Raw genomic sequence first — 23759 nt, forward strand, 5'->3', positions numbered from 1 at the left:
TATATAATTTGATTTTCTAACAAATTAATTAATAAATTGATATACGTAAACTGGTTCAAACATCACAATTGGAAAAAAAAAAATAAACTGATGATACTTAATGGCTGGGTGGTAGGTTCTACTACTTCATGATGATATTGAACCATTCATGCACCTAATTTAGAGCATTTGCTTTCAATTTGACAAACTTTAATTATTCAATGAAATAATTAATGTACTATATATTATACACGCGTAAAATGTTACAAGATTATATTATCGAAAGAACATACGTGTAATATACGTGAGGCTGAAAAATCAACTATGTAAACGATTACATATAAGATTTTTCTCGATCAACATATTAACCTGGTGTTTGAAAATAATAAAATATGAAATCTTAAAGGAAAACAAGAGTATACTAGTAAGTATTAATTTATTTTCGGATCGAAAATAATATTTAAAAATTTAAAGTTGTTTTTGGACATAAATAAAAATTGTAATTATTTTAAATTTTTTATGAATGATTAAAAATAAAAATTGTGAAAATGATCTTTTGGACTTCTTCTTGCTTTGGAAATTTCTGAAATTCAACTTCAACTTAAATTTCGAAAATATATAATTTTATGTCCAAAGAGTTTTTCGAAATTACGGATTAAAGACCTTCATTATTAATAGGTATACACATTGAATTTACCTTTAATAAAAACAGAACAAGTAACTCTATATTCTCATAACCATACTCATTTAATTAAAATTTGGAGTTGGACCAGTAGTTGCTATAAATAATATTATCTAACACTATTGTTTCACCAGAATTAAATTGATATAATTTTTAGTCTCTACTCCAGTTGCCAATGGACTATGCTTTAAAAGTCATTTACTATTACCCCCTCTTTTACTTTTCTTTTTCAAAGGCTGGCCAGGAGTTTGGGGCGGATTCAAGATTTAATCTTTATGAATTTAATTTTTAAAAATTTTAGTATTAAACTCGTTATATTCTTAAAAGTTATCATGTGTTCTTATTTAATATTTATTGCAATTTTTGTGAATTTTTACATATGAAATTGTATTCCGCATAGTAGTTGGATATGCACACAGATTTATAGACTATAGTACTCCATATCTATTTTAGGATAGAGGAAGACAAACATGTTGTGGTCAGCTATAGTTTTAATTAATGTAAGCCTTATAAAGAGCATTGACGTGAAAATATTTACATAATCAAATCACTTATATATAAAAATTTTACAATCTTATCGATTGTTAACTGGAAAATATTATATCCAATAATGTGAAAAATATTATATTTTCAGTGTATATGACTTAACGAGCTCAACACAATCTATAAATATGGGTAACAATGCTCACCTGTTTTTTTAATTACCATTTTTATTGACAAACAATTAATAATCGAGATGCAACTGTCTGAGTAGTCGTAGTTTTTAATTTGTTTCAGAAAATTCTAATAGTTTTATTGGTAGATAAATGAAGTGTCAGGCCAAAAAACAAAAGAATGTATATTACAACCAACTGCAGAGAATTGATGACAAAAAATAAAATAAAAAATACTTGTCTACCTTTTTGTTTCCTATAGCGCTTGTGTTTAAGGATTGGAGGAAAAGATTGAAGTTTTGATCAATCAATACTCCTTTCTCAAACTATACAAGCTTCTTCCAAAAAATACGGCTTTCTGGACGTAGATGATGATATCTATACATATGGAATCTTATATATGTCAGTAGAAAAGTACCATATGAGTGGATATATATATGGATCCAAACCTGCCGAATCACTCATATTATGTTCTTCTACTTCATGGATCATCCCATTCATAGCATTCAGACAGAATGACTTTATGAAATTACGTTGATACTTCCACTAATCTGTTCTCTTGGGATATATAGGCTATTCAATACAAAATCTCAGACTCTGTTTTGATTGGCAAATTAAGTACTTTACATATATTACTACATACAACAAAGACTAAATATAGATATACAGACTAAAATGTTTTGGAAGAAGAAATAGTTAACATTGATGGTAGAATATTAGCGTTGGGGGCTGGAAGAGTCTGTTCGGCTTTGACGTTTCTTCCTGTATCTCCAAGCAACTTGTATTTGCCTTGCTGCCAGCCCTCGCCAATATGGAGATTCATACCTGACATATTATCAACAAGATGAAATTATAAGAGAGTTGACGAATCATGATAGCTCAGCTGATTGACTATCTAAACTTTCACCTTGTTGGTGGGAGTTCAATTCCCGACCTTGTAAAGGCCCGATGAATTGGAACTACAACTCAACTTTCAAACATAAATATGCAAGTCTGACATCACCTCTATAGAGGCTTCTTACTAGTTGATCTTCTCATACTCTGTATGCCAACTTTACGGATCTCCAATATCATGAGTATGGTTGTGAAATATTAATGTCGCGATATTTCAGTTATCACCATGTTTTGAGTGTTTTTAAGAAATAAACAAAAATAAAATGCATTGGACAAGCAATAACTATAAAACAGAATTACCTTAGGGCACCTTGGACACGTGGACTCCTCAAGAATCTTGCGAAAAGATTAGTGACTTCTTCAAGATCTGAAGCTCGTAATATAAATGCTTCAACATTTGTAAGGCACCTGACTAGTCTGTTGCTCAGCAATCTGTGTCCTGGAATTCTGACCTTTTTCCCATCTGAAAGAACAAAAGGGAAAAGTGATGATACGAAAACGTAGCAATATCTATTTCATTCACACAACTTAGTCTCTTCCAAGACAAGAAAAAACTCTAAGCTTATTGAAGCTTCAGATGGCCTATTCGATAATCTAGAGGACTAAAGGCAGAAAAAGTGTTGACCGTGCTTCGTATGGTTTTGGATTATCTTCACTAAATTGTGAACACTCATCTTCGTTTAATGGGGAAGTCACCTCTGTGATTTGACTGGTTGAAACAATATTTATCTGAAAATCAAAATCATCAAAATACAGACTTGAAAAAACTACTTATTGACCCTGGAAATCCACAGATCTATTGCATCCTGAATTGAACTAGTCTAGAATGCTAGAGGGAACCCTCAAATTTCAGTGACAACATATACAATCTTAATTGAGTGGGGAACATACTTTAGGTAGTGCTCCCATTTGTTTAAGCTTAACTATTTCACAATTGATATCTCACAGTTTGTTCACATTTTTAAACAGTTGTCCAAGTCCATGTAAGGAGACCAAATTCCCATTCCTTTTTCGATGTGGGAATTCTTAATAACGTTATAATTTGAGACTATTAGAGTGCTTTGCTAGTCTAATTAGTCGCAGCAAAAGCTTTGACAATTTTTTTCATTGTTCCAATGAATATTGTCATGTCTAATAACCACAAACTTAGATCCAACATTGTATCATGCATATATGCCAAATATGAATGCACTGACAAGAGAATCTTTGCAAGATGTGTAATCACCTCTGTTTATAGAAGAATGCTCAAGGCACCATGTGAGGAGTTCTTCCCCACAGGCATCCCCTTCAGACAAGGAGGCCACATTTCCATCTTCTCCAATGCTTTCCATCTTACCTCGAATTATGAAAACCATCTTGTCAACTAGACCACCACGGTATAAAACTTTGCTTCCTGCTATGTATGTTTTCTGTCTCAACCTCTCACAGATGGCATCTATAATAGGTTCATCTAGAAGTGCAAATATTCGAACCTGCAAATCAATAACGTAATGCAGAAGTCATGACAAAAGCATCAAAGATTATACGTTCAACATAAAGATCCATTTACTACCAATTGAAGTTGATGAAGGGAGAGATCAACCATTTATCTGATATAAATAAGTGGACAAATTCAAATTTGCATGGATAAAACAATGTGTATTTTAATGTACGGAAAACAAAGTAACTCCTTAACAGTTGCACCTCCAAGGCTCCACCCAATCACCACCTTATACCTCCTCCCTATGACCAGTTACTCACACCCAAACCTGCTTTAGACAGACCTCTACTTAATCTGAACCCAAGTTTCTATCTATTTGTCCCTGACTCCCTTTTAAATATGTTTCTAAACATTTCTTGCATCGACCTGATTGATTACTGTTCTACTTTTCCAATTTTTCTACAAACACTATGTCTCAGTCCCAAACAAGTTGGGCTTGGCTATATGAATACTCAATGGAAGGCAAAGTAACCGTGATGTTACAAGTTCCAATCATGAATATCTTCCATGCAGAGGGAAGGCAAACAGCTTAAATCTAACCCACACAAGGAAAGCCCCTTTTTTCCTTTCTGTTCAATTTGGTTAAACTAAAATTCACACAAAAATGAAATCTTTCAGAAACCACACCTTGATTGGCTAGATCAATGGTTCTAATGAAAAATATATGTACTGCATGTGAGCTCATCTATAAAGAGCATGAGGAATAAAAGAATAAATAGAAATAAAAGATCCAAATAATAGTCCAGTTGGAATTCACCTTTTTGATGAATTTAAAAAGATGTCTCCTTATATCTCTTTGAAGGTCTTCAGGAAGATTCTCTAGTAGCATTTCTTCATTGACCCCTCGGGTAGCTGCCCAATTATATCTCTCTGCCTCTTGAACTCGCCTACAGGGGAGAGGATCATGCTATTAGATTTTCTTGTAGTACAGTAATGAGAATGGATTCCAAAAAAGCTCATTTCTAATGCACATATAAAATAATCATTTTGGATTAACATTGATCATTCTACTGGTGCTTTAATCTGCAAGAATAAAAGATATACAATGACACCCCCTCTATACTTCTAGAACAATTAAAAAGAAGCCTCCCTGTGATCCATTTAGGAAATCACCCTCGCATTACAGATCTCCTAAAAGTAATTTATCTCATGGTCTTTCACTAGAAGTATAGATACACTCTTTCCTTAGTTCCCAAATAATACAATAATTTCATCCATACAATTTTTGTTATTCTTAATATAATGAGAGTTAATAGCAAAGCCACGACTCGGAGGTGGAAAGGGTGGTCCAATTTACAAAACCATTTTCATGCTTTTGACAGGAAGATTGAAGGTGGTGATGCACAAGTTGGTTGATAACATCAGATGGATTTCCTCAATGAGAGGCAGATCATGGATGCTGTGCCCTTATAGCTAATGAGTGTGCAGGAACCAGGCTAAAAAAGTAAATAGCTTGGAATTCTATACAAGTTGGACGTTGAAAACGCATATCTGCATGTGACCATGTGAATTTGGATTTTCTTCTCAATCTCCTGGGCATGTTTGGATTTGGATTTCCTACTCTATCTCCCAAAGGAAATGGATCAAATGCATATTCTTTTGTACCAGCAGAAAGAGATATTTAGTACTGGTTATGATTTTCAAATGCGCATCTTTCCTTCACAAAGGGATCTTAGACAAGGAGACCCTTTGTCTCTTTTCCAATTCTTGTTAGTCAGGGATTCAGCAAAATGATAAGAATAGCCCAGACATAATGGTTGGATACTGGTTATAAATAGATAGCAGTGGGCAGTGGGTCCAACACGATGAAAATCACACATCTACTATATGCTGATGATGCATTAGTATTATGTGATGTTAGTGTGGAACAAAAAAGGCATTTAAGGCTTATACAAACTGGTTCTGAAGCAATGTATGGTCTAAAAGTAAATTGGAGGAAGAGTTTTATGTTCTCTGTGAACCAATTGCTGGATGTTTCATCACTTGCTGGTACACTGGACTGACAAGTTGGTTCCTCAGCAACTATTTGAGTTTCTTCTATTGGGTGCGAAAATATAAGTTACAGGAAAAATAGCTGGAGTGACAGAAAGATGTGAGTAAAGATGAACAGAATGGAAAAGTCAATATTTCTTCTCTGGGCAGTGAACTGATTCTGATCAATAGTGTGCTTTCATATAGTGCAACATCATACTGATATATTAAGCAAAGGTCATGAAAGGACATATGAAGGAGTGTTATACAATTCGACTGCCACTTAGAAAACTAAGTTGCTAAAGAAAATTTTCCAGGTAATTATAACTTGTTCAACCAGAAATAATACTTGAAATCATTTTTCCAATAATAAGAAATAACAAGAAAGGGTAGTATACAGAAAATCTACAATCTTAGCAAGTCTCTAAAGGATAGAAACAAAGTCCAAGCCAAAAAAGGCTTATTTGTAACTTGTAAGTAAGGTCACATTCAATAGAAGTCTGTTGAAATAATATTTTGATATTTTCTGCCATTTTAACTACTCAAGCAGAATAAGCCACTAAAAAGGGACAAAAAAGAAAAGGCTTCTTCTGACTTGTAAGTTAAGCTGAGTGATGCTCATCTAACAAGCTGCAATAGTAGTAATCTTAAATATAGTGTTTTCCCCCATGAATCATGTCGTTTGATTCACTTTGTTTTTGCTGTATTACATAGATACAGGTTAGCAGGTTGGAGTGCAGTCTTGATTATCCTTTTACACTAGTAGCCACAGTATTACTCTTGTAGCTCTTGTTCCTCGATTCTATTATTATTTGCTGCTTTTTGTATTTCTATCATCGTATTTTTTGGTATAGTTATTGTACAGGTCTACAGGATGCTTTGTCATTCTTTCTATTTATTTTGCTTCTCCGAAATGCTTTTATTTGTGTTTCATCAAGCCGGGGTCTATCGAAACAGCCCCTCTACCTCCAGGGTAGGGGTAAGGTCTGCGTACACCTACCCTCCTCAAACCCCTTTTTGTGTGATTAAACCGGGTATGTTGTTGTTATTGTTACACAGATAGAGGTTGAATACCAACTTCTCTTTCCCCCTTTTCAGCAAGCATACCATGCATTGCAAATCTAAAATGCTTGATGAAATGTACTAATCTATTGAGAACAAAGTGACTTACAACTCCAATGGGTGTAACACTTCGGATGCTGGAGAACAAGACAAGTGCAATTCGAAATAAGTGGAGAAGGAAGAAGGAACTTTGAGCCTCACAAGGGTATGGAAAGTCAATTCTCAAAATTCAACTCCAATTAAATCAAGCAATAAAAAGTACAGTTAGGCATCCAACACCAAGACTCACTTGCAAGAAAGGAATGTTAAGGATATAATAAAAAATTAATTGAGAATATTAAAATAGTTAGATATTCTAGACAACTAATAACCATATAACATCTCACAAAACTAAAATTTACATCAAAACAATCAATCAGAACTATACTTAATTTGAGTTTATTCTGTACTAGCATCCCACATAACTAAACATTCAGGACTTTGAGGCCACATTGAGCTAAATTAATACATTGTACTAATTCTTTAACTTTGATCCTATAAAGTGGAAAAAGCAGAGTTGAAAAACACAGTTCCATCTCACAGAAACTTCAAGTCAAACACTTCAAGATTCAACTGAGATCCAGAATCAATGAAATTGAAGATAGGTGTGAGACTGTGAGATGTGATGATGAACAAAGATCAGGAACGCACTCAACCCAGGGATGCAATCAATCTATACAAGTATATTAGAAGAAAAACTCGACTATAGAAGTTAGATGTAAAGAGAAAGGAGCATCAGAGGCTACCTTCTCAGTTCTACTGGCAAGCGCCTATGGCTCATCCATTGTTCAACATCACGACGTCTCAGAGACATTTCTAATCTCCTGCAGAGAAAAAAAAGAATATTCATTTACAGCTGCACAAAAAGTGGTGCACAATCAACACAAAGATATACTAACAGTCTAACAGTTACATCCAAGTAAGAGATGTTTATCATGTTATACAGAAAGACAGGCAAACAATGTCCCAAAATTTCCACACAACCAAATAGTTTTGTTATCCAAAAATATTCCTCCAAGTATTCACTTTCTAATTCCCAACATATAACTAATCTTTTACCTGAGAAGAGGCAATGGCCTCATGTTTCAGATGAGAGAAACAAATACAAGATACTTATGTATAACTCTTGGGACAGAATAATATAGCTACTCTTCCGCACAATATATTTATTTAATTAACTGTCAGTGTTCCCTGAACAGACTAAAAATAGAATGGCAATCATGATTATCCACAAGCATCAAATATGTTCCTTTAAAAATGAGCCTCTCTGGAATACACAAATATTGCACTAGTTTAGTTAGAATAATAAAATTTGTACCTGCGATCTAGAGACTGCAGAAAGTTTTGCATGTTTCCAATCAGGAGGGCAAAAAGCAGTAGTCCTATTCCGATGATAGCCATTGTGAACAAAACTTCCCACTCAAAATAACTCGGGACTTGATTGCCAGCTAGTGTACTAATTTGCTTTTTCAAAACACCATTTTAAAAAATATGTGTCAGAAGTTAATTACCACACCACGTGACACAAGAAACTCAACGAGTGCAATGTATAAAACTCCTGGGTTGACTCATACAGGATGAAATTGTATAGTTATTATTGTGCCAAAATATGCTCAATCTAAGCTGGGTTTTGAAATGTTTCTGATTTTCACTCAATTACTTCAGTGCTATTTTTCCTACTTATAATTTTCTATGCCATTTCCTATTGCCCTAGTTTCTAAACAAAGGATAAGGGTATGGCAATATCTAAACAACGTAATATGCAATTTGGATCTAAATCTGGAAGTCCCCACAAAACAATGAAACTTTTGCCTACCATATTACTTGACAAACTGCTTGGGGACAATTGACAAAGAAGTCAAGTTAAGGTACTTCCCCAAAAAGGTAAATAATTTTTAATGAAGAAGTACTCTAAGAAATTTATCAAAAGCTCTGCAGTAAACCTATAATCCACTAGAACATGTTATATAAATTTCATATTTTAATTCAGCTGATATTAGAAATATGCAGATCATAAACCCACAGTCGTGAAGACTGGGTAAAGATACCTGGAATCCCCAAAACAATGAGTACACATATCTTGTGACAATACTCCCTTCAGTGGTTAGGTTAACAGCTTGTTCATAGATTCCATAGTCAAAACCACCATTAGTAAAACAAGCAACTGCATCAGAATTGTTCTTCCACTGATCCCATGTAGTATCCCACCTAAACTTTCTGTAGTCGTTGCCATGACCACAGTCTATAAATTCCACACACCTCGCTATCTTTGATTCACGACAAGCATCTCGAAGACATTGATTCACCCTCTAGAGATGGAGGAAAAAAGTTAGAGGATAATTTTGAAAACAAGGACAAAGCAATTGGTAGGAAGCACTTCAAAATTTCCAATATGTTTGTTTCACACATACCCACAAACCCCTCTAGCCTCAGAAGTGTACAAAGAAGCAAAAGTAATGGCTATATCATAAACAAAGACATAATGAATTGAAGTAAGAATAGAACAACACAGTACTATGAAGAGCATGTTTTCACCTGTAAACCAAAAAGATACCAGCATGAGCCCACCACATGGCTTGATAAAACAAAAGTGAGAAGATTTATGAAAAAATTTGCCCATGCAGACTCAAATATAAAACCACTTGGAGACTGGCCAGCTATCAAAGGCAAAAACCTGCACAATCTGGGAATGTACTGGAGTAATATAGCAACCCTCAGTAGATTCTTCGCGTAATTTGCCCCAGATGATGCTATAGACTTGGGTAAAATCAGCAATATGATGATCTGCACATTGTGTATATTATAATTATGCCTCAAAACCAACAAGAGACAGAGAAGACACCAAGGGAATTAACTTCGCTAATAAATAAATGCCGGTGTACAGGTTGGGTATAATAAAGCCAAAAGAAGGTTGTTCTACACTCCTACTACAATCAATTAAAAAGTGGGTGTTACTACGTTCATGGTGTACATAAAAGCACTTAGTATGTGAGAGAAATAACTTTTCATTACTAATTCTATCAGCATTGAATCCAAGAATATCTAAATTATGGAGTACACATATATGAAGGTTAGAGAAATAGAAGAGAGGAAAGGCACATTTACCTGAGGAAGTGGTAATACGATGAAGAAGTCAACAACAAAGTATCCCGAGAGATAGTTTATAGCAATCTTTTTAGGGTGGTCAACCAGGTCACCTGCGCCCACCACCCTAGATTCCGGGGCAACATAAGCTAATCGGAACTGCATGAAAATTGACATCACACATTATTGAAATAATAGACAATAGAACAAAAGTGAGTGTCAAACACTTGTCTCTATGCAGGAAAGTGGGAGTAAAGGAAGCAAGGTCAACCAGCTTTGAAAATCTATTAACTATTTAGTTGACTCATTGAATTAACCGAGCATTAAATGGGAAGCAGCTGAATTGTCAATAAATACATTTAGAATAGCTTTAATCTGCAGAAGTAAAAAAACGTCATTCTAGCAGTATAATTCTGGAAAAATAAAAATATTGTAAAACCAACCAAGAAATGACCAAAAAGAGCCAGTTATGCTGACAGGTCACCAGCAAAAAGGAAGAACAGATGACATCTCATATGGTCCGTGTTGATAAAATAATAAGTAAACAAAACTGTGCTCTCTTTAACAGCTTAAGATTTTAGATGAGATGGTCACACACTTCAACATGGTATCAGAGCAAGCAGAAGTCCCAGGATCAAACTTCACCGCCACACATGATCAAAAAAGATTCATGTGATTGACCATGAAAAAAGAATTGGGCCCGCACATGAGGCGGCATTGTGAGAATATAATTAAGTAAATGGAAGTGTACTTTCTAACCGCTTAAGCTTTTAGATGAGATAGTCACTCATTTCAACCGTCCACAAAGAATATTAATATTAAACAGGTAAACTGTTGTTGCTAATCAGAGAGGAGATCAGAGAGGAAAAGGAATTCAGCAGAGTGAAGTGGGAACTGTTACCTGAAGAAGAATGTGCATTAAGTAGATAATATCAGTGATGCTCCTCAAAATCACAATAGTTGTTGTCAGGGGCCAACTTAGCATTATGCATTTGTTCCCCTAGAATCAGAACAAGAAGAATAATCTTTTAGAGAATGAATTAAACTACTAATCTTGTTTACTATATATAGAAAATCCTGGCACTGTGAAAAATAATCCTATGAGCGAGAGAGAATGCAATTCCATGTTAATACCTAATAACAACAGAACTTTTGGATTCAAGATCCACGAAAGAAAGGAATGTCTCATATGAACAAAATTTAAAGAGTGAAATGTCTCAAGATCACAACATGCCTACAAAAGCATATGACTTCTGCTTTGGGGCTGTTTGGTTGGTGGGATAAGAATAATAGTCCCGAGATAAAATGTGGGATTATTTTATAGCTATCCCATATAGAAGGTGGGATAGCTAATCTCACAGGATCTCCCAACCCATGGGATATCCTAGTCTATCCTATCCCAACAAATAATTTTAACTCATATCCTGAAAGCATAAAACCTGCGAGATGCCGAGAATTGAGAATAACTTCAATTGAACAGATTATGTCCATTAATCTCAGGCATAAGAAAGTGGCTCTATGTTCTTGAGGTAAGAATGGCCTACTCTAGACTCAAATAGATTATCCATGGCATGATCTTGTGTAAATAGTCAAATCACAAACCTGTCTTACACAGCTAGTCAATACTGTTCATGTATTTCACAGCTTACCTTTGTAGTATTTTATAATTGACTGATCATCTGCATCCTAGGGACTGAGGGTGGTATTGATATTTTGCATGAAATTACGTTCTTTATTATGCATGACAATTACAGAGAGAACATTATACCCATTTGTGAATGTCCTGTAGTGTTCACTAAAATTTCAGAAGGAAAAATACTTTCACTATATTAAATCAGTTCTGGTTCTGCAAAAGTTATCATCTCTTACCAACCTATTCACTTCCTATCTGCGAGAAATGAATTAGCAAATCTTAGATAGTAGTAAGCGTCAGTGGGTGAGAAACAGAATCACTTGATTCTCTTTTCTTAGTAAAATCATGCCAAATAATGTGAACTATGAAAATATACTGCATATACCTAGATCTAAGTAGCAGTAGCTAAGTGACAGATAATGATACATATTTATATTTGTCTTCCCTCTTAACCAAATTAAAGAAAGGAAAGTAATTTCTCTCTCATTAAACTATAAAAGAATACCTTTTGGACACAAAGCGAAAAGAAGAACAGAGGATCAATAAATACTGCAAACAGGCATGAGATGACAAAAAATTTGTTCCACTTCTGCACAATCTTTGCATGAGGATTCATGACGCCAGGAATATATGGATGCAAGAAAGAACAAGTTCTCTTCGCCCATCCTTTTGCATCTCCATACAGCACATTATGGAACTGTAGATAAGCACAATAAGAACAAAAAAAAAACACGATAATTTAGACAGCTTAACATCCAGTGAAATATTTGGAATTCATACAAAATGAAATAATATCTAAGAGCAACAGCTGAAGTACCTCAAACAACGAAAATTTAGAGAAATCCACAATGAAAGAGAAAGAAGTTATAATGGCTTTGAAGCCTTCAATGTGCACAGGCCCATGAAGTTCTTAAGCTTAAAATTTGCATCAACTGACAACAGAGTGTGACTACTCTATTCCTCTCTTTATATTTCCATTTCAGGAAACGACATGGAACACCATCTGCACAGAGCCTCAACTAACTTTGAGGAGGCAACCATTCCAATTCAAGACTCATCACAACTGTAAAAGCGTAATTGGGAGGAGCTTTATACTCATCACTGAAGGAAGTTTCTAGAACATCTTTCATCTCTATTTTCAACATTTCCACTAGGCTAAAAAGACTACAATTAGCACAAACAGAGACAAATGGGTAAAAGTCGGTGTATTTTAGAATTGACCCTGCGAGTCAGTTATACCATATAATCATACTTGTCGCCTGTTAATATCTGTGAATCACAGACATATAGTTATCTACTATTGATATAGAGGCACCGTAAACTCGCAGGGGCGTAAATTCAGTAAATATTACACAAGGATGATAGGAAAAGGGACAAATATACTTTCAATTGAACTAAGGTTATTCTTTTTCTTTACTTATTTTGAACTTGTAAGGTAGTAATTCTACTAAAAAAGGGAAACTGACACTACGTTGGTGCCAGGGAATTATAGTGTGACATGGACAAGTCATTCTAATAATGGATATTGAAACTGGAAACCACAAAGCTTTCATTATTGCCAAAACCATAATCGAAGATGACCCAAAGTTTGATCGTTATGGATTAATCAGTATATCATCAACTTGAATGCATAAATAGGGGAAGTCAATTGGCCATGCATAGTAGTTTACCGAGGAACGAGGGCCATAGATGCATATTTTGAAAATAGTGTTCATGGTAGATAACGCTAGAATAGGGACTCTGAAATCACATCATAGCAGATAGCTAGGAAGACATACATTTAAGTTGAGCAAAGTGCAATACCTTGTGATCAAATATATCTGAAGACTTCGAATTATTTTGCCGTGCTTTTAAATGGTAATAGGTTGGACATGTTGTGCAGTACGGATCGTTGCACATGCCCAGTTGTCCAGACTTAAAGAGATGTTCATTTTTCCCAGTGTAGTCATTATTACGCCAACCATTTCGTTCTGCACTGCTAATTGAAGGATATCTTTCTGTTGGAGGCAGAGTTGATTTATGCACTACTGCAGTGGGAGTGGGCCAAAAGCTATTCTCAGGCTCGCGACCAATATATAATGGCCCACTCATTTGAACCAATGAAGTTCGCCTCTCACTTCTCAAAGGACCAGTATAGCCTACATAACTACTATCATTTTCAAATGAATCTATAGAGCTCATTGGCATTGACAGGGATGCACTCCTTGTCCTGTATGTAGAACGTCGATTTTGAAAGGCATCATTTCCATCAGACTGTGGATATGATGGTGATAACATCGGCATCTCATCTTTTTCAAAAGTGTCCATCCCTCATATAGTCAACCTGCAATAGGAATTTAAACAGCATTTTCTTGAAGAAAAGCTTTTGCCAGAAGCTTGACTGTTTAAAGAACAAAAGATGCAAAATGACTTCACAAGTCTTTGTAAACCAAAACTACAAAATCTAACAAAAAAATAAAAGTTCAACGAGTACCCAAAACAAATTTCTAAAGTAAGCTAGATTACTTGACGCAAATTAGTAAAGCAAATAGCAGATTTCCAAGACTACAGAAGGAAAATGGAAAACTACCACCCAAAGCAAACCAAAGTTCTCAGACAAAAGTATGGTGAGAACTGAAAAAGTTGCATACACAACATACATTATTCAGTAGTTGTGAAGTGACACTTACGTGAGTGTGCATTCATCTCGCGAGACATATAAATCTGTATAATTTTGTTCAAATACTTCCACAGTGCTGGGAATCCATTAGAATGCATTGAAAATTTTAAATTATCTTAGATAAAAGCTTGTATCAAGAGAAAATCATAAATTAGATTCATTATGAAATAGATTATTGCTCTCCTTAGTCTCTAATGATTGTAGAAAGGTGTCACATGATCTTATAACTGTAACTCTTAAATTCGCCTTCTCTTCCAATCCTATAAAAAGATGTCTAGCAGCTCAACAACCTAAAACTCACTTCAAGTAGAAATCATATTCACAAAGGTATAGGAAATGTGTGTGTGTATGTATGTATGTATTATACATATGAATTTTATGGAAGGGGAATGCTTTTCCTACAGGAATGTGTGTGTTGTGTGTATGTATTATATATATGATTTTTATGGAAGGGGAATGTTTTTCCTACATAATTGATGCCTTAAAAAGATTTCACGACCAGTAACATGCTGTGTTGAGCCTAGTTTAACGTGTCTGAATAAATTTTGTTCGCTCTAAACTGGAAAATTTTATGCAACACTTGATAGAGTCTAACATCATTTGACAACGACATACCCAATGTAATTTCACAAAGTGGGTCTAGGGAGGATAGAGTATACACAACCTTACCCCTTATTTCACTTTAGAGGTAGAGAAGTTGTTTACGGCAGACCCTCAGCTCAAGCAAAAACAGTCCAAAGCAATCTAGCAAAAGAAGTAACGGGAAGTACATGAAATAACAAATAGTAACCAGAACACTACTAGCACAAAATAATATCTCTAGCATCATTTGACAATCTGTCAAAATCATCAGATTCAAACCCTTTGTTATATGCATTGCAGGCAAGTCAAATGCTTTCAACAAAAAGAAGTACATCGTATAAAACCCTCCTTATCTCCATACCCATCATCTCCCTCCATTATTTAAAAAAAAAAAACAAGGATGGAGAATGGGAAAAGCTTTTATTTTTTTTATTTTTTTAATGACAGTGGTATCCTCGACTAATTCCACGCGGTACTGGCCACAAACCACCTGCTATTACCGGCAATAGGTAGCAAATAACTTTGTCCCCCAAGAATATGACAGGTGGAAGAATCACTAAATGTTTCTTTCAATCACTTTATTGACGACTATACCACACCATTCGGTGCAGAGCTTTTATAATTTTAAATTCATGAAATAATTTAGAATTTGCTTCTAAGATGAATTAATTGGGAATAAATGCAGGATTTTTTATGCATGAACAGAGTATACACTTTACTCTGTCTAACAGACGCAAGATTCTTGTAAACATCGAAAACGAAAAGCGGATAACACACTTCAATTTCAACGTAAAAAAAAAAAAACACAAAACCCACAATTCTACTTAACTTGTAAGCAAAAGGAAAACTGAAATTTAATCGAAGAAACTGTGTAAAACTGATATTTTCGAGTACAGAAAAGATGAAGAAAGTAAGTAAATTAAACCTGATACAACTCCAGAAGAATTATGGGTTCAATCTGCTTCCGGCATTAGGAATATCAGAGTAGCAAAGAAACAGCAATGGCCAATTAAAAGGACTATTGACAACAATTTTATTTTTTTTTTTTAAAAAAAAGAGAATTGATAGAGAAACAAAAGGAGCCGTGTAGGAGAAGAGAAAAAAAATTAAAAACGCGACTTTAAGAAGACTTACTGAAAGAGAATTGAAATTTAATTACTTGGTCATCGTCTCTAACAACTCGTGCTTTTTTATGACACCCCAAACATTTTTATTTATATTATAATAGAGAAAAGAAATTTGTTAGCACTTTTTTTTTTATTTCTATTGTTTTATTGGATACAAATCTAAAACATAACAAAAAATATCAAAATTCTAAATTTACTTTAATACTTATTTATAATAGATTTTTCTTCACAATAAAGTACTAAAAGACATATCATAAAAGTAAAATATAAATGATGTTACTGAAAGATGTTTAAATAAAACAATAACAATATAATATTAATTAAATCTCAGAAGTAAGGTTTGAAAAGATAAAATATACACAGACCTTACTATAATTTCATGTAGGTAAAAAGACTGTTTTCAAAAGAGGCTCGACTCAAATATATATATCGCAAATATTAAAAAAAATATATAAAACTTGTCAAAAAAAGCAACAGAAACAATGAAATAATCGAAACATAATAACAACTAAAAAAATTATTAAAAAATCATCACTTTTGCCAAGTTCAATAAAAAATTTAATGAAACCACTCTCAAACTTCTTCTCCCATATAGATTATAGAAATTTTTAAGCTCATCGGAACCTAATGATCATAACTTAAAAGAGCTCTACGCGTGAAATAGGAAAATACTTAGAGTATTAATGAAGTAGTAATTAAAACTGAAAATTATGTCTTTTTAAGTAAATGTTTTTTGTTTGATAGGGCTTCTGGTAGGTGACCAAAGTAACACCTCATATTTTTTTAAATAATTATTATTATATAAATGCAGACCAATTCTGTTATAACATCGTATTCTCTTTTTATTTGTAGGCATAATCTGCGTGGGTCGTTATCTGTTTCTTTCAATATTTTATTAAATAGGGCATTCAATATGTCATGCATTCTGCATCCTCCTTTTTCCTTTTACTATACTATTTCTCCCTTCTTAGTTTCAACTCGTTTATTATAATTTGACCAAGCAAAATTTATTAAAATAAAGAGAGATTTTCTTAACAACATCAAACAAAAAAAGTTTAATACTTTATTTTTATAAGTGTAATTTAAGTTGGATAAAACTTATTCAAACTAAGAAAATGATCCTCATAATTATATGAGTCTTGTCACGATTTACTTTAATTTATTTATTTATTTTCCTTTTTGAGGTCTCTAAACATTTAACTCGGTCAACATAAAGACCTGGTGAACAGAAGGGGAAATCTCATTCTTTAGATGACAAATTAATTATTAGGAGCACTGTATTATTTTTATTTTTTTCAAGTGTGGCTCCTTTGTTTTTTCTAGTAGAAACTAAGCCCCATGTTATATCTAGAAGACAAATGAACAAATTAAAAATGATTCAATCAATATTATTGATGAAATTCATAATATATTTCATTAATCGGCAGCAAAAAAAAAGAATATAAACTCTAGCAAAAAATACAAAAGAGAAGAGTAAACGAATTGGCAATATTGCGCTCTTGTCGCCCTTGTTTCGTCTTTTTGCCTCCGCCTCATCTAAAAAATCTTCAATACCTCAAATAATTTTATTTTTATAAAATGATGATGTAAGAATCAAACTGTGTACACCTTTTCTTACAAGTAACTCTTACCGATTATTGCTTCAAACAAATAAAATTATTTTATTAGTATTTTCTTATAATTAATCATTAACTCTGGTTTGATACTCGCACGGATTTCAATTGAAGGAGCATGAGCTTTATAACTATTTTCTTTGAGATGGTTATCGAAGACAAACCTATCTTGAAAGATAATTCTGTAACAGAACCAACATTTACGACAAGATTTTCAACTACGAGTCAAAACTAATTTCAAGAACCGTCAAATAAACGACTGGCGTTTATCCCAAATTGATAGAATTATAACGCAAAGAGGACCACCTGATTAACCCCATATCAATACCAACAATCAGTCGTCAATTTCTTTTAACCAATCCAACAAAATCTCCACTATTCACAGTTTATCAGCCTTTCAAGAAATATTGGACAGTGCTTTACATTAAGGTAAAAAAAGGTAACACTATCTGAATTAAGAAGTTACAACTTTCTGTACAAGGAAACAACAAAATTTCCACACATCATATCCAAAGGATTTCAAAATCATACACGAAGAATAACTAACAGCTTAGAACCTCCTTCGGAGAACTAAAATAAAATCAGAGTACTCATTCCAGCTTGACTCTGTTTTCTTCTACCTGCTGTTTCTGTGGCTCGGCAGGGAAGTATTTTATTCCAGTTAGATCACCAACTTCGCTGAAAACCTGATAAATGCAACTTGTAATAAGCTATCAGTATTGCTAATATGGAAAAAATTTATATCGATACTCCATGCCCTGATATGGTTATGTTCTCTATTACAAGATTTATTAACTGAGATATCTAAAAATATGTCATCCATGCATACGAGGATCACAGTAAAAATTCTTCGATCATCAAAAATAGGATCTCAGCTTGGACCAACTAACCAAAAAATGATGAATATAGGAAGGTTGGTGTTTCACACTAAAGCTCAAACCTAGCAGTTTCTTATAAAAGGAGCATGGATGAAAGAATAATTACCTCATCATTTAGCACTAAATTATGTGGGCAATGTTTTAGTTCAAACTGTCTACATTAAAAGATTACAAGGACAACTCCATTAAAGAAATATCATAAGTGCAAGTGACAAAGTGATAGCTGATAACTCATCGATCAAAGGTTACGCAAAAGGTTATCCCGAGTGCAATTTGTGTTGACATAGTGAGAGTAGAAGACACGAGAATTTGCTCATAAGAAATGACTAAAGGAATTCAAGGTCTAACCTCCAGTGCTTTGTTAAGATCTTCCCGTGAGTGAGCTGCAGAAATACATATGCGTGCCCTGGCCAAAAGTAAAGGGGTTGCTGGAAAACCAACTATCACTACAGCCACCTATAATAACAGTAAATGAAGTAAATTCCCAGATAAGATTTACTGGTAAATTTAAATAATTGCCAATATACTAAAAACTGAGCCTGAAATGACAAGATATTGTACATTATGTTTGAGACACTCCCGTGAAAAGGCAGGTATTTTTGCAGGATTGTAGATCATGATGGGCATCACAGGAGAATCATTGTCCCCAAGGACCTCAAAACCCATCTTCTGTAGTTCTGATCGGAAAAAGTTGCTATTTTCACGAATGCGAGCCAGCTTTTGAGCTCCTATAATAACAAAGTAGCTCTTATGATGAGTACACAATTTTTACAATGCCAGTGGTCCAGATGCCATTAGAATTATCACAAGCTGCTAACTAGGAGCGAATTTTGATAGTCAAAGTTCTGACCTCTGCTAGTACCATCTTCACCAAGTATAACCTTGATAGCAGAAATGATTTGTTGGGCAGCTGGAGGTGATATTGATGTGGCATACAGATGAGCTGGGCAGGAATACTTCAAATATTCAATAAGTTCCTGCAGTTGTTGTTAAATGTCAAAATCAACTATAAAATAACATCACATTTACCTAAAGAAGGGCTCTTCAAGAAGCAGCTGATAAGGTGGAAAAGAAAATAGAAGAAGAAAAAATAAGCAAAGTAGTCCACCAGCAGTGTAAAGTGAATGCTATGTTGCAAAAGAATAAGCAAAAGGCTCAAAAACACAAAGTTAGACATATCTGCATCAATGGAATGTTTAGCATCAAATTAGGTTGCTAAGTTTTACATATTTTCACTTGTTTTTTCTGGATAAGGCAAGATAAACATAGTTCACTTGCTAAATGTTAGGTTTTCTGGATAAGACTGGAAAACAATATTAAAAAAAAAAAACCGATGAAGATAATCTCCAACAGATCCAGGCCTCCAAGCAACGTGTAAAGAGAATTCAATACCAGCTAAAGACTACATGGAATTCAAACAGAAAACAAAAGACAGATGCTTTCTTCTTCTTTTTCTACTCTGTTTTGGGGATAAAGAACAAAAGGCAGCTGTTTATTCACTCAAATTAAAATCTGAAAGATAATAATCTCATTGTTGCCCCTTTGAATCTTTCACTAAGATGAAGTGCGTCAGCAGAAGTGTCAATAGTTTACAGATAGGACTAATGACACAACTGTCTGACACTGTAAAAGTAGTGTATGAATGTCACTTTGATTTCACTATTCCACCCTATTTGTCATAGGACCATGCACTTCAATGAATTCTACAAAAAAGACTTTATGTACAGACAATGAGAAAGAAAGTCAGCTAGCACCATTATAAGAATGCACTGAAGAAACATACTTTAGATCCAGCAATATAACCCCCGCATGAACCAAATGATTTTGTGAAAGTTCCCATCATAATGTCCACATCAGCTGTGTCAACTCCCAAGAGCTCACAGACTCCCCTTCCTGTTTTTCCAACAGCTCCAATGCTGTGTGCCTCATCCAAGTAAACATATACCTGCAATGAGAAAAATACAACCCAGACAAAGATGCATAAGAAAATTAAACCTATTGGAGTCTCGAAAAGCATAAGAAAAGAAATTAGTCCCCAAATAAACGAGAGTTCGGTAAAAGTTGAGACAATGAAGAAATAGAAGCCTAGCTCTTAGAACAATTAATGATATGATCAAACCCATAGTTATACTGTGGACTACCTTGTATTTCTTGCATATGGCGACAATCTCTGGAAGCTGACATAGCTCCCCTTCCATGCTGTATATGCCCTCCACTATAACAATTATCTTCTTCCATGGCCTGTGTGTTCTGGGTTGTCCCTCAGCAATAAGTTCTCTCAAAACCTTCTCCAAGTGAGAAGGTGCTACAGAATTGAGGGCAAAGCAAATCTTGAATAAGAAATCAGAAGAACTCATCATAGACACATGGTATGGCTGAAAGGACAAAGCCCAAGTTGCAGAAATTTACTGTTATGTTGAAAAACACGAATAGTAGCTCCAGACCCTCGAGCACCATTTACAATAGAGTTGTGGTTGAGAGAATCACTGATAATCAAACCTCCCTGTAAATGACCAAATTAAAAGATAAATATACCGCGAATAAAACATGAACAAATTTTACAAACTATTTGTACCTTTCCGATCAAGACAGGAAGTATGGCTGAATTTGTTACGTAACCCATGCCTGTGACAATAGCAGCTGGCTTGCCAACAAAATTAGCCACACATTCTTCCAATTCCATATGGATGCTTGTGGTACCTGAGATGACAAAATTTTAGAAACAGAGTTTCCTACTCAGGGAGACACAGCCGCAACTTCCACAAATCATGCTTACCTCCATCAACACGGGCACTGCAAGTGCTCGCAGAATACTTTTTCAAAGACTCAATGACACGAGGTGTACAATATTCATCCGATGCAGCAAAACCAAGGTAATTATATGAACCCAAGTTTAGGCACCTTGAAACTTGAGTGGTTCGCCTGCACAATGTGCAAGTACATGAAATACAGAAGTAAGTACAGAAACATAAACTTCTTCAAAACTGTTGGTAATAGTTTGGATAATATATAAAAAAAAAAACAGACAAGTAGCCCTACAGGACCAGTGACCAGAGAAGCCAAAGTAACTTTACCTTCATAGTTCTCTAATTGTAGTAATGAAAAGACAATGGGAGAAATTACAATACCGAGGAGAAAATTTACAGAATATCAAAATAAAATTAATTGAACTCAAAGACCCATACTCACTTTAGTGTCTTGTTATTATCATTAGAAACACGCTCCACCACATCAAACCAAGCATCAGGAGGACTACATATTGGCCGTCCAAAGCAATCCTACAAGTAATGATGGTGTAATGTATATGAACCAAAAACCAATGCTTGCACAGCAATGAATAATCAACAGCTAACTTTTGGTAAAGAATTTACTTTTTTTCTCTTGCATGCATGGATACCAAGAATTAAGGTTTCTTAGAAATAGAAGAACTCGGGATATAAAGCACAGAGCAATTCAGATTGATACACACCAATAGGAAGTAAACTGATAAAGAAATTTTCAACCTCGTTTACTTGATGAAGCCCTCCTGTTTTACTTATAAAGCCATCCTCTCGTTTACATATGGATACTAAAACCTAAATATTCTCTAGCTCTAAGGGAAATAAACTTCATGTCTTCCTTTTCAGACAAAAGCACATACAATCCCACCTTCTACTGTTTCCTTTTCTTGAAAAGTCCCTGCAAATAGATGCTGATCTGTTTGGTGGCTGATATCTGAATTTCATCCCAATCGACTTGTGCATCTTCTCTATTTCTCTAAGGGGCTAGATGACTGGACATCTGGACTTTATTGTTTCCTCTTTGCTAGGTAAATAGTAGGTAAAGTAACTCAACTTTTTTGTAACATAACCAAACTTCTCCACATAAAATTATTCCCTAATGGTGGCACATATTTAATTTAAAAATCTTACATACTGATCATTTGAGTGAACAAAGCAAACTCAAAATACTTTTATTCAGTTTGTCACATAAGCAAACTTGAAAAGCTTCAGAAAGAACAAACAGAAAGGTGTAACGCAGCCACTAGCGGAGTATGTTTGGGTCTCCCAAATAATCACCCTTCTTATTACAAGATACTTGCTTAAATTTGAATAAGTGGAAACACATAATAACAGCACAAAAGGCAACAAGCAAGCAAATATGCTACACATGCTCTTCTTCATAATTAACAGCTAAAAGTATGCCTTAAAAAAGTCTGCAATCAGGAGAAGTTACCTGAATGCGAAGATACAGCCGACGGATATAGAAATCTTCAAGTCCTAAGCAGATCGGAGCATATCCCTAACATTCAAGCAATAATTTATTTTTTTAAAAAAAAATAATCAATACAAATTCAAGCTCATTCTCAGTATCAAACAGGACGAAGCAGAGGTAGGGAAAGTAATACCTGAAGATTGCTGCCACGCCACCAATCAAAAATCTTCCTGAAGAATTCACGGAATTGACCGAATGCAAAGAGCAATCCATAGCTGAAGTAGGTTGTCAAGGCGGTCAAGTAAGGAATGGTGATCATTTTTTGACCGGTGTAGATCGGATCTGAAGAAGCAGAATCCGAGATCTCTGATCAGAGAAGAGAGAGAGGAAGAGAGAGGAGAGAGAGTGGAAGGGACGAAGAGGGAGGGGGCGGGAGCTGGAACAAGGGAGGGAGAGGATTGGGTTTTGACAAAATCCAATCCCCTCTAATTTTTATTTTTTTCCTTTTTTTTCCTTTGCCTCTTTTGATTATTCAAAAACGAGGGAATGTTTGACTCGTGCTTTTCCTGGAAATTTATAGACCGTTTTTGAAGTACCACTACGTTTTGCTCTGGTGATTGTACTTCGTTTTTATTCGTCTAAGCAATGGAAAGGAAATTTGCAATGCAGTGTCAAATACTTTTTCTTATTTTGAATTTTACGTGATTTTTCAATTCGAATTTAAATATAATTATATTGATTCAAATCAACATTTTATCTATCCAAATATGAATATCAACATGCGAATCTAAATATAATTATATTGATTCAAAACCAATATTTTATTTATTCAAATATAAATATTAAATAATATAATTGAATATAAAAAAAAGAAAAGGAAATGGAAATTCAAAACCCACCTATTTTGAATGTTTTGTTTCAAATTTGGGTATATGCATATGAAGCAACGACAACGGGTCCCTTGGTGTCAAAAAAAATACTTAAATATCAAGTTGACAGCCAATTTGCTCTTGATTTTCCCTTTGTCGTTGTTTAAATCGTGTCATATTTTAGCGTGCATTTGGATACGTTATAATTTAAAATTAGTATTTAAATATGTAAAATTGATTTCATGTTATAAAATTTTCTAAGACAATAATTATAATTTTAAGTTTTTCTCTCTATATATATATATGATTGATTAATAAGTCTAATTATTGTATTAAAAGATACTAACTAGTTATTGTTAT

At 34.2% G+C, this 23759-nt stretch overlaps 2 protein-coding genes across 3 annotated transcripts; both read right to left on the reverse strand.

The window, feature by feature from the left end:
* Positions 1 to 1890: 1890 nt before the first annotated feature.
* LOC107012277 (probable cyclic nucleotide-gated ion channel 20, chloroplastic) lies at positions 1891 to 15829 on the reverse strand. 2 transcript variants are annotated; one of them, XM_015212075.2, is made up of 14 exons: positions 15644 to 15829; positions 14806 to 14880; positions 13281 to 13800; positions 11983 to 12174; positions 10746 to 10844; positions 9866 to 10003; positions 9296 to 9544; positions 8809 to 9069; positions 8079 to 8224; positions 7507 to 7584; positions 4446 to 4575; positions 3434 to 3680; positions 2509 to 2671; positions 1891 to 2139 (listed from the first exon to the last, which is right to left on the reverse strand). In XM_015212075.2, the coding sequence occupies exons 3-14, from the start codon at positions 13782 to 13784 to the stop codon at positions 2031 to 2033; spliced, it is 2316 nt and encodes a 771-aa protein (XP_015067561.1). In that variant the 5' UTR covers positions 13785 to 13800; positions 14806 to 14880; positions 15644 to 15829; the 3' UTR covers positions 1891 to 2030. The 2 variants fall into 2 exon arrangements, with proteins under 2 accessions (XP_015067561.1, XP_015067562.1); XM_015212076.2 differs by lacking the exon at positions 14806 to 14880.
* Positions 15830 to 17836: 2007 nt separating this feature from the next.
* On the reverse strand, positions 17837 to 23072 carry LOC107014844 (long chain base biosynthesis protein 2b). The gene is made up of 12 exons (XM_015214953.2): positions 22724 to 23072; positions 22552 to 22617; positions 21526 to 21614; positions 21113 to 21258; positions 20912 to 21036; positions 20746 to 20839; positions 20478 to 20641; positions 20120 to 20281; positions 19187 to 19313; positions 18898 to 19064; positions 18685 to 18792; positions 17837 to 18144 (listed from the first exon to the last, which is right to left on the reverse strand). Exons 1-12 carry the CDS (start codon positions 22847 to 22849, stop codon positions 18049 to 18051), a joined length of 1470 nt encoding a protein of 489 aa, XP_015070439.1. The 5' UTR covers positions 22850 to 23072; the 3' UTR covers positions 17837 to 18048.
* Between the last annotated feature and the right edge of the window lie 687 nt (positions 23073 to 23759).

This window comes from Solanum pennellii, chromosome 3 (genome assembly GCF_001406875.1).
Source record: "Solanum pennellii chromosome 3, SPENNV200".
Classification (NCBI taxonomy): Eukaryota; Viridiplantae; Streptophyta; class Magnoliopsida; order Solanales; family Solanaceae; genus Solanum; species Solanum pennellii.

Coding starts and splice junctions, on each gene's coding strand:
- LOC107012277 (XM_015212076.2), bottom strand. CDS start 13,784: ATGGACACTTTTGAAAAAGATGAGATGCCGATGTTATCACCATCATAT. Junction 9,545..9,865: donor TCGTATTACCACTTCCTCAG/GTAAATGTGCCT, acceptor CACAATGTGCAG/ATCATCATATTGCTGATTTT. Junction 3,681..4,445: donor TTTTTAAATTCATCAAAAAG/GTGAATTCCAAC, acceptor ATTGATTTGCAG/GTTCGAATATTTGCACTTCT.
- LOC107014844 (XM_015214953.2), bottom strand. CDS start 22,849: ATGATCACCATTCCTTACTTGACCGCCTTGACAACCTACTTCAGCTAT. Junction 21,037..21,112: donor CAGTGCCCGTGTTGATGGAG/GTAAGCATGATT, acceptor TTGTCATCTCAG/GTACCACAAGCATCCATATG. Junction 19,314..20,119: donor GTTATATTGCTGGATCTAAA/GTATGTTTCTTC, acceptor CAACAACTGCAG/GAACTTATTGAATATTTGAA.